At 41.0% G+C, this 11,639-nt stretch overlaps 1 protein-coding gene across 1 annotated transcript in view; it reads right to left on the bottom strand.

The window, feature by feature from the left end:
• DARS (aspartyl-tRNA synthetase) overlaps window positions 1-11,639 on the bottom strand; it is a 122,733-nt gene that overhangs the window by 78,584 nt on the left and 32,510 nt on the right. Inside the window, exon 4 of the mRNA XM_019522477.1 lies at window positions 6,978-7,080. Coding sequence (XP_019378022.1) covers window positions 6,978-7,080 — 103 coding nt within the window. The remainder of the gene's footprint in view (window positions 1-6,977; window positions 7,081-11,639) is intronic.

Below are 11,639 nucleotides of genomic sequence, written 5' to 3'. Positions count from 1 at the left end.
GCTTCCCAGGGGCCCACTGCAAGGAATGTCCAGAGCAAGAGGCTCAGAATTCTGACTAGCCTGAAGGCAGGGCCAGGGCCTAAGCAGGAGCCAAAAATCCCAGAGAGGGGACCAGAGCTGGATGGGGTGAAGGATGCAACCTGCAAGGCATGGACTGCAGTGTAGAGAAGGTATGGAGCTGCAGAATGGGTGTCACCCCTAGACATCAGGGACTTAAATGGGCAGAACTCCCGCCTGGGTAACATTTGAATCAGTCTTCCATCAAGATGTGGCAGATGAAAGAGGGGTAGGTGGTTGGCCCAGAAACAGGTGGGCAGGCTGAGATCTAACCGGCACTGGGAAGGCCCCCTGTTACAGGCTACCATCCCTGCTGCATTCATCCCGCTCTGCCTTAGCACACACAGGCAAACAAGGTTCTTTGGGTCAATCTGGTATCTTTTATTAGACCAACTAAATTGTTGGAGAAATATCTGTTAGCAAGCTTCTGCGTTTAAAAAACCTTTGTCAGGGTGAGGAACCATCTGCAGTTGGTATGTGTGCTCTTCTTGGATGGAATGAATAGTAAATAAGTCCATTAGTTTTTGTATCTAGGAGGTTGAAGCGAAGTTCATAGGCTTGTCTGTGAAATGTGTTTTGTAAATTCCCTTTAATGATTAGAACTGAGAGGTTGGAGAGTGATTTTCTTGTGAGAAATGTACCCCCCCGGTAATTGAGTGTTCTTGTCTTTAATAGATTTCCATTATACATTCATTCGGTGTGCAGTTACTGCTTGGTCTCTCCTACGTATTTTTCATCAGGGCATTTGGTACACTGGATGAGATATATAAAAAGTTTCTGGAGGTGCAGCTGTAAGATCCAGGAAGGGTGACGGTTCTGTTGTGGGGAGTAGTAATTGTGGGGGTACTGGAAATATCTTGGCAGGTTTTGCATTTCTTGTTATGGCACAGTCTGGATTCATTTGGTGCATTTGGGGCTGTAGAAAGTTTGCTACTGTGATGAGGTTAACGAGGTTTGGTGCTTGTTTGAATTTATAAACCACTTTTCACAGAAGGGCCTATGAACTTCACTTCATCCACCTCGTAGATATAAAAACTCGTGGATTCAATATAGACACTGGATTTATGACACTATAACCTGCCTGACATCTGACTCCCCAGGTACCTCTTCACCTTTACCTGCTACATCCCCCACCCTGCAGCTTGTCTCTCACCCTGATGCCTCAATTTACATCTACACCGACTGGCTTTCTTGCATGCATGCCAGCCTCTGGCTTCTTTACTATTCATTCCATCCAGGAAGAGCGCACACATCAACTGCAGATGCTTCCCTCAGCCTGAGTTTTTAAACCTGAAAGCTTGCCAAGATACATTTCTCCAATTATTCAGTTAGTCTAATAAAAGATATCAGATTTACCCAAAGAACACTGTCTGCCTATGTCCTTAGACAAACACAGCTACAACCTATATCCCTTAACACACACAAGTGATACGAGTTATGCTTTTAACAGTCTGATGGGCACTTTCACAGAAACCCCTGCACCTATCGCTTTGAAACTTGGCAGGCTTCATGGCCTTAGAAGGGGCTACCATCCCTGCTGTTTTCATCTGCAAGAAAATGACTAAGTTATAGGAAGTTATAGGTATTTGATTACCCATTATAGTCTATGGCTGAATCTCTGAATCTGCACCAAATGTCTGAATCCAAATCGGCTGAATCGAATCGGGACAGTGACTCGAATCACTGTCCCTCCGAATCAGCTGAATCAAAAGTCAAACACCTGCCACTTTGCACAGGCCCACTTGGTGGTGGGGCCCTGCCAGCCAGGCCACTGATAACCAGGGAAGCGAAAACTGTGGCTTATTTAAAACTGTGGTTTTTGCTTCCCTGGAGATCAGCAGCAAATGACCTGGCTGGCGGTGCCCCTCTATTAAATCAGAGGCTGGAGGGGCAAGAGATAAAATGAACAATATTGAAGGAGCTGCTGCAGGGGGCACTTCCAGCACAATGTACTGAGATCCCTATATATTATATATGCAGTGTGTTTAAAGACTGAACTTTTGGGTGGTATCCACATAGTTGACTTTTGTGAATTCTGTCTTTTATATAACTACACACCTGCAGAAATACACTTTTCAAAGACTGTATATAAAAATATTAGAGCCCAACCTAAACCTTACTGAAGTGGACAAATCTTTTCAATGGTTTTAATGGAAATTAAGATCTGTAGTGATCAAGGTCAGTTTTCTGTGAAGTGTACAAACATGCTATTCAGTGAGGAGTCATTCCATGCTTCATTTTAACTGCCTGTTTCCAGCCACTTTGGTGCTATAGGTGTTCAAAAGAGGTTGTGAGAATTTTTCTAAGAAGTATTTCCTTCCCACATTAATCATATTTAAAAAAGCTGCATTGCTATTGCTTATATTTGGTGGTGATGGGTATGTGTGTGGGGGGAGGGAACATTACAAGGCAAACCATACTGGAAAGTTTCAGTAGCGATAAATGACTAATCAGTGTCTGAATGGAAACCATAATTTAACTATACTGGTTCCTGATGGCCCTGGCTATAGTACCAAAGTACAATTTTACAATACTCAGACCTAACCAACTTCCTTAGAATTGGAGTCAATACCTTGCTTGCTACCTTTAAGTCAGCAACAGTAAGCCTGATAAAGAACCCTAAATTGATACCACTTATGATGACAGTACTTGACAACCTTAACTGTGCTGGTGTACTCAGGAGTGAAAAAGTAGCCCTGGACAACATCTTTACACTCATTAACTCATTTTAAGAGTGGCAAGGTATGCACCCCTTTCAGCATGATGGATGTAGGAGCAAAGCTAATGGAGACCTTCTGCCTATAAGGTGGGCTTACATTAGTTTATAATAAATGATGCAAGATTATTCCAATTCAATACTGCACACATATAATTATTGACTCAGATAAACTCCCCTGAGCAGCCTCACTTGATTTGCAGCACTTTTATTTAAATTAAAAAAATAAAAAAGGAATGTGCTGAATTCAGCATAAGGAAATTCATCAAGGATGAAAACTAAAAATTAGGGGATGATTCCACTGGTTTTAAAAACCTGAATGAAATAACCAAAATGTTTAGGGTTGTCTTTCTTAATCAAAAGTTGTATCTGCTATTTTGTGTGTGTAACTGCCAGGCACCAACTTAATCCAGTTGCCTAACAAAACATGAGCAAAAATGCAATTATCTAGTAAACAAGCAGTATATCATTCACGGTTTCTTAACATGCTAAAAATATAAGGATCTGAAAATATGAATCTATAATTGTTTAAATAAATATATATAGTGATAGGTACCCAACACAGATGACAAAAAAAAAAAAAAAAAAAAAAAGCTCCATTTGGCTGCCCATTTACATGTCTGATGGCACATTCTTATTGTTTGGTATAACCTTGCTTTAAAAAAAAAAAATAAGAGGACAAATGGAAAAATAAATTTAAAATTGGTTATTTAAGCAAGTTTTTCCACAAGCTAGAACCTTTTCTGACCCATTTTTCCAAGGAAAGACTGAAACAAAGGGAGGTCAAGTTATGCTTGACCAAGGTCACCCTAGGTCATTAACTGAAATCAGAATACAGAGTTTTCCTCCTCCTGTGGTACAAGCTGTACCAGGGAAAGGCCCAATAGTTGATCAAAACAAAACAAAAACTTGCACTGCCCATGCCCAGTACTTTCTGGGAAAAACAACTTGCAAAATATTTTGGTTATGGACTTTAGTGAACACAGGTGAACACTCTTACTAGTAGTCTTGGCAGAGGCCTGTAACAGGGCAAAGAGATAATTACTTCATTACCTCTACAAAAAGTTCAAATGAAACAGAGCTAAGGTTTCAAGGTGGGGAAAGCAGGGGAAGCTTTAAGTGACAGTATCACTGGCTTTCAATGACACTTCCACTATGAGTCTTCTGGATAGACAGTATTTGAAATGCCTGATTATTAATACAATATCTTTTATGGGCACCAAATTCATGTTAGCAATTCTCTCTCTCTCAATGTAAAAACTTCTAATAATTCCATGTACTATTTCTTCTATACTTTTTAAAGCACACAAGAAATGACAATCTTTCACTAAATGCAGATAAGTTTGCAAGAAAGCTGAAGTATTCAGTATATTATTCACTAAGTGTATGCCAATGCTGTTTGACTGCAGGAGATTATGAAAGTTCTCATTTTTTGTGTGCCAATACCAAAAAGAGGAATTAGTTTGTTTACTGGTTGCAAGACTATGTGCAAAAAAAATCTCATATATATCAGTCAGATCTTTGATTATTTTATATCCTTTTTGTAAGCCAGAGATTGATCATGTCACTGCAGCTCTTGGACAAAGTTTCAAACACTGAGCGCAATTCAAGCGTCTCAGGCATTCTCTGATGCATGTAAAAATAATACATTAGTGATATCAAGTGGCATCACATTTAAGGTCTCTAAGATGCCACAGGGGAAAAGGTCAAGTTAAAGTTTAATTTTTTCTTCGGTTATTTCTTCAGCTTGCGTTTGGAGAACAAGAAACAAGTTGGGGGGGGAGGACACCAAAAATTAAAAAGAAAAAGAGGAAAGCAATGAGGTTATTAATCATCATTTATAAATAGCCTTAAATCTACAAAAAAAAGAATATATGTCACAGTCTCAGAGAACATCAATCTAACAAACACAAGACTGTGAAGGCAAGATATGGGGTAGTATTTCAAGTAATGGAAATTAAAAAGGGATTACTGGAAGCAGAACAAAGTATGAAAGAGTCCAGAATGAGGTCAGCAGGGTTTATTAGGTTGCGGCGCCGTACAGTACTTAGTAGAGAGATGGGGGAGTCTCTAAAGCAAAGGAGGCAATCTGTTTGAAGGCCTTAGGCAAAGAGGAAATAAAAGAAAAAGGAATAGGAATGATGAGCAGACAGAGTATAAGCAGAAATTAATAAAATGATGGAGGGGTGATATAATGTATGGCCTTGAAAGATGAGAACAGGTGCTTGAATTTGATGCAACGAACCAGGGCTGTCCAACTAGTGGCTTGCCATGGGTTTAACTGCATCCCTCAGATTCCTGCCCTACTGCTGCTCCTCTGAAATCAGCCAGAGTCTCTGGGCTCCCCTTCCCTCCTGCTCCAGGAGGTGGGGCAATGCAACAGCATGGGGAGCTGAGGGTGAGCCTGGGAAGTGCAGTGCAGTGGGGGACGGAAGGGTGGGCAGTGGGTGCCCGTGAGGGCATGTGGCTTGCCTTGGTGTGGCCTGCGCTGTGTGCAGCTGCCACTGGGGTGGACCATGGAGTGCATGGCCCCTGAGGCTTGGAAGCTGGACAGCAATAAGCAATAAGATGACCAGGAGGGGTTAAAGAAATAAAAATGAGAGGACAGCCAAGAGAAAAAGTCACATTGTTTAAAATATGACAACCAAGGTGTAGGGAGACAGCTTCTGAAGTAGGACTACAACACAAAAGGTAGATGTCTGTGACTAATAAGGGAAGCAGCACAAGGACTTGGCATGAGACTGCACACAGTGGAAGGAGAATGGTAACAAATCAAAATATGGGAAATTGTTTGAAGTGGGGACAATGGATGAACAGCAGATCTGGGTCAAAGGCCACAGGAGAGAGAGGAAAAAAAGAAGTTAGGAGGAAATTAAGACATTAGGAAAATACAACTATGAAACACGTGCGAAATAACAGCAGGACATCCAATCTGAGAAGACCGAAGCTACTAGACTGACTCTTCTAGCCAAGACAATCCAATTCAGGACTTGATGGGAAATGGGAGAGGAGGTGGTTTTCTAGAGTTGTAAGACACAGAACCCCTTTTAAGATATCTTTTAAGGGCCTGACAGGACTAAGTACAAGCTACTGAAACTGTCTACTTCATTTTATCTACTAAACATCTGTAAGTGTCGTATCTCTTGCTGGCAGTGCCAACCACATAAGTACTGCTAAACAACAGGCACTGCTGATTTCGCACCCCCCATTGCCTTGAATCTAAGCAGCAGCACTGTTCTAACCGTCTTAACTCTGCTTCTGGGAGCCCACGCTATAATGAACACCTACCTCCTTTCCCTAACATATGAAAGGGTTAGCACTTTTGCAGCTAATTACTGGGGGCTTCCTTCCCAGCCCCAAACTGTGCCAAACATCGAGCAGCAACAGCTTAAGTGCCACATGTTAAACATTATTACAGTGATTGGTTCCGTATCGTAATCTGTGGACAGCCAGTTAAAAGCTTCAGAAGTGTAAAAAGTTCTATAAAATCACCATGCCATGCAGATAGATACAGTATTAGATGATCAAAAGCCTGAAAGTTCCATCAAACATAAAAAAGAAGGGCAAGGGAAAGGTAACTCTTCAGCCTTAAGAATACCACAAACAAAGTTAGCCAAACATAAATACCTGTAACCTTTTTATCAACTGGCAAGTCTAACTGTTGCCCTCCCCCCCAAAATATTTAACACAGCAACTTTAAAAAGAAAGCAAACTTCAAAACCAATATTAGAGCGAAACAGACCAATTAGGATCGTGGCACCGACTTTGAATTGAAAAAATTAAACTTGCAACACAGAATTTCTTCCAAACAAAATGTAGTTCAGCCCTCATATCCAGTTAGTAAACATATTACTACAACGAAGCTTAAGGAAGAAAAAAAAGCCAGCATGTGTGCATGCACACACAGACACAAAATAAAATGCTAAGCCTCCCAGGCTTTTTGTTAGTTGGCTTGAAAGTAAATGTAGGTTGTCTGTGGAGAGAGAATGCTGCTTCAGCAGTTGAGAACGAATTTCAAGCCTGTGTTCTATTTTATCTTTTGTAAGTGTAATCTATTCAAGGCAATAGTGAACTGACAATTTAAATAACTACATTTTAAAACAAACGAAGCATTGATGTTAATGTGTGAAAATGGTCCCAACCCCTAGGAGTCTTGGTTCCCACCATTGTTTACTTTGACAACAGGATATAATTGCTTACTTACTTGGCAGCAAACTTTACCATCTGCTTGCTTGCATGGTCTCCCACAGCCACAAGAGCCTGGACATTAAACTGCTGCTGACGTAGGACTAAGAAACACTGCTTCCCTGAACAAAGAGAGAAACAATGCAGGTGTATTAAGGACAAGTTACTCAGAATCTTTGTGAATGAGAAAAATGTTTTACTACTTTAAAATTAAGCCTAAGTTTAACACACAAACAACACAAAGTACATTTATATGCACGTTCATCCAACACTGCAATTATAAGCCAGAATGATCTTCTCCAAGGCGTAAACAGGTGCTTTTGATGTTTAAAAAAAAAAAATCTGCTTCTAAAACAAGATGACCAAGATAACTGGTATGGACTGATTTTTGATAAAAGTACAATTTTGTAATGTTCTGACATTTTAAAAGTTTGTTCTTTATAAGAAGTCCAACTGTTACTGCTGCAAGTTGTGTATTGAGACTGCTTCTAAATTCTCTAAATTTTTAAATGCAAGAGATGTAGTTATACCTATTTACTTGAATAGAAAACAACCCTGACTATAAAGATGACCCCCCAATACATTTTCTGCATACAGAATGTAAAAGTATACGTTTGTTATAATTTCCAGATATAAATCTAATAATTAGATTTGTCTCCTCCCTCTGCCCCACCAACTTCTTCTGTCTGCACCTTACCCCCTCCTTACTGTTACACCCTTTCCCCATAGCACATAAAAATGAGGATCTAATATGAAAATACCGATCTGAAAACTTACCTTTAGTAATTTGCATATAGTACCCATATACTTAGTGTATCCAGAATTGATGCATTGTACCTTTTTTTGAAACTGCTGCAAGTTTTAGCACAGGTGCTCCAGAAACACACTTTTAACCTACTTGTAAACAGCACAAGCTATACATGGTCTTAGTGCAAAATCAAGAAGCTAATGATTCACCCTAGAGCTCACTGGGCTGGGCACCACTCAAAATCAACAGCATTTCAAGCCATGGTGACACCACAGCTCAACATTGCTCATTATGCATGTGTACTCCGGATATACCCCACAAAGGATCAACATGTTAATTAGCCCCACTCATGACAGGAACCAAGTCTTCTTACCATGAGTCCTGGGAGCCTCCAAAAATGTATACGCAGATAAGGTGCAGGGATACCTGGTCCAGTTCCACCTCATGTGGGAAGGGGCCACACTAATCATGTGCGATAGGCCAAGAGCAAATGCGACAGGGATTCTGGGTGAATTGTTTGGGTCCCCATTTGGTGATGTTTCCCAAACATTTAAGGCTTATGAAGAAACAGGAATCATTGGAAACGGAAAAGAAAAGCACAGCTTCACTCTGGGAGTGAAGATAAAGTAAAAAATGTGGTCAGTGTAGTAGCTCACCATGACTTGAAAGAGAGAGTCAGCACCAAGTGGGACTGTGCTTAATGAGTACTACCATACATCTTATTCAGATGGGCTGCACTAACCTTTCCTTGCTGTATGTTCCCATCAGTGTTTTTGGCACCGGGGGAAAGTGTTGGAGCTTGCTCCAGGCTTGCTAAGTCCTGGCCTGGTGTTGCAGTGCCTCCAGGCCCAGTGCTCACTCTCTCCCTGGTGAAGCAACTACCTGTTTTTTGTGGGGCCTTTGAAAAAAAAGGTTCCATCAGCATGTTTGCCCAATATAGGCCATGTGTTCTATAGTCACACTCAGTGTTGGCTGCATTTAATCAATTTCATAATATTGTTTCACCTAACGTTATCCTGAAGTTGTACTTTACTTTGAACTACAAGGTAAATCAGATGCCTGGCCCAAGACTGCATGACTTACTCTAAAGTCAATTAAGCAGGCTCACTCTATCCCCCGACATCATAAGTGTATTCACTAACTTCCAAAATTTAAATAACATCCATCACTTGGCTTAGCTACTAAGGGTGGCTATGAGCCATTCTTCAGTTGACATCTCTGGTAGGAGTAGAGTAATGAGAAACAGACATTCCACAATATAGTATAAGCACATGATTTAAATGGGATTTAAATAGCAAAGACTACTGATTCAGAAAAAAACAGAAACCTAGAAAGAACAACTAAAAATCTAATGGAGAAATCCAGAGAAATATGTTGGTCTTTGCAGGAATTTAAGGAATAGAAAGTAAGATGTACTATACCATATGTACCCAAGTCCATGATGACTCTGAATTTAAGACAACCCCCCGCCCCAGTAATTAGATTCTATACATGGAAAAAGTATAAGTTTATGATTTTCCATGTACAGAATCTAATTATTAGAGGGTTATTTTAAATTCATCCCCACCACTGTTGCAGCACAGAAAGCAGTGGCAGGGGGCAGAAAGTGTGTGTGTGTGGGGGGGCAGGTGGTAAGGAGGCACTGGGGGGTGGGAGGTCAAGCAACCTGACACTTGTCCTGCCATACCTTGCCCCTTGCTGGCAGTCATCCCCACTACTTGCCTGCCCCCAAACTGCCTTTGTGTCCCCCACAACCTCTACCTCCCCACCTCCCCACAGAGCTTCTACCTCCTTGCCAGCCCCACTCACATGACTATCATTTACCCTTGCGGCGGTGTGGTAGCTCTGGCTGGGCCTTGCAGCTGGGGCCAGAGCTGCCACACTGCCACCTCTGCTACCAAGCTGGACTGGGACCCATGCTCAGTGCCCTGGGATGGAGTGGGGTAAAGGGTAAGCAGTGGGGGCAGGGAAGGAGACAGGAGAAAGGGCTGCAGGGAGCTTGAGGCTGCATGTGGGGGGCCTGGCAGAGAAGGCAAAAGCAGCAGGGGGTGGAGGTGCAGACAGCAGCTGTGGCTCCATCCCCAACCTGGGGTCGGAGCCAGAGGCAGAACAGTTTGCCTTCCCCACACTACCTTGTACTTGAATCTAAGATGAGCTCCCCTCATGTTAAATGGGGATAAACCCCCTGCCCTTTGTCTCAGATCTGAATAAATATAGTATCGTGGTAGTTTCAAAGAGTTAGCAATGCAGTTTGTTGATACTTAAATGCATCTAATTCAGTGAGATTAAGCCCAGTCATAGCTGTATAAATTTAACAGTTGCAACAATTCCACATTTCTTTTCACACTTGTTATAGAGTTATCAAGAGATTGTGATTTTAACCGCATTTTCTTCCGACATGGTGCATTAACAATATATATTTAATAGTTATTCATAACCACTGACAGCTCATATCATTATCCTTTTAACACTCTGTTCTGACTTGTACCATAACAACAATATTTCCATTAAATTGGAGACAGGACGTCTGCTAAGTGCCAGATACTTCACTATAAATGGTCATTTTCCTGTAGTTGCCTATGCATGCTATAAAATACTAAACCAATTTATATGTACACACCATGGATCCTATAACAAAATTACGATTACTACTCCTCCAGACCCAAATCTAACAGTTAATTAAAAGCATAATTTTAAGATTTTAAATTTACACTGCATGTACATATAGTCTCAGTTCACAAAGCTACACACTAAACACGTTTAAAATGAGAACGGAAGCTTTCTTTTGCAATGATGTAGACTGCAACTTCTGCAACACAGCTGCAAGCCCCATACATTCTAGCACCAAAAGGTAAATGGAGAGCATTTCACACAAGGTTTGCTTGAAAAAAGTTCAAAGCCAGCAATGCAAATATGCAATAAAAGCACTAAGTTGACTTAAAAAAAAGTTAATGTTACAAGTGATTCGGTTATGAAAAGCTTTGCACTTCATCTTGATCTTGGAAGCCTTAATCTAAAGTAAATGAATTGTTTTCATACACAATTTACAAAAAAACCCACCATACTTCAGAGATCTCAACCTTACAGCAAAGAAGCAAGTAAGCATGTGGGAAATGAGCTTATACATTTGTAACAGACAAGGAATTTAAGAGAGAAGTAAAGAAGCATCTTCACAGCTTTAAAATTATATAGAACATTGCATCAATAGATGTAATACTTATGTTTATAAAGTATGCCCTTACAAATCAACCAACTACAAGACAAATCTATTCCTTTTCAACAATGTATAAAAAAAGATAGTCCTGTATGGATGAGTTATCCCCTTTTTCCATTCCCTAAGTGATCTCCTACAGTCATTTAGTCCAGCCCCCTGCTTCAGGCAGGATTACCCGACTAAAGTCATCCCAGCCAAGTGTCTTTCTAACTTGCTTTTGACAACTTCCAATTGATGGGGATTCCGCAGTTTCTCTAGATAGTCCGTTCCAATGCTTGTCCATCCTCAGTCTGAAAGTACCTCCGAATCTTCAGCCTCAAATTCTCCTGCTGGGGCTTGAGGCCATTGCTTCTAATCCTGACCCCAATGGGCACAGAGAAAAGCCCATCTCCATCTTCCCTACAAATCACCCTTCAGGTATATGAAAACTGATAGCAAATCCCCCCTCAGTCTTCTTCTCCAAACTAAATAACCCTAGTCTTTCAGCCTTGCCTCAAAAGTCTTGCCTCCCAGGCCTAATACTTTTTGTTGCACTGTGCTGGGCTCTTTCCAAACCATCTACATTCTTCTTGAAGTGTGGGGCCAAAATTGGACACAATAGCCCTGGTGAGACTTCCCCTGGAGTAAGTAGAGCAGAAGAATCGTTTCCCTTGATTTAACACTCCTGTTAGTGCAACCCAGTATGCCATTGACATTTTTGCAGCAAGAGCACACAGCTG

This window comes from Gavialis gangeticus, unplaced genomic scaffold (genome assembly GCF_001723915.1).
Source record: "Gavialis gangeticus isolate Ggan-Ray unplaced genomic scaffold, GavGan_comp1, whole genome shotgun sequence".
Classification (NCBI taxonomy): domain Eukaryota; kingdom Metazoa; phylum Chordata; order Crocodylia; family Gavialidae; genus Gavialis; species Gavialis gangeticus.
The sequence above is the reverse complement of the archived record's forward strand: the minus strand, read 5'-3'. Positions and strand labels throughout refer to the sequence as shown.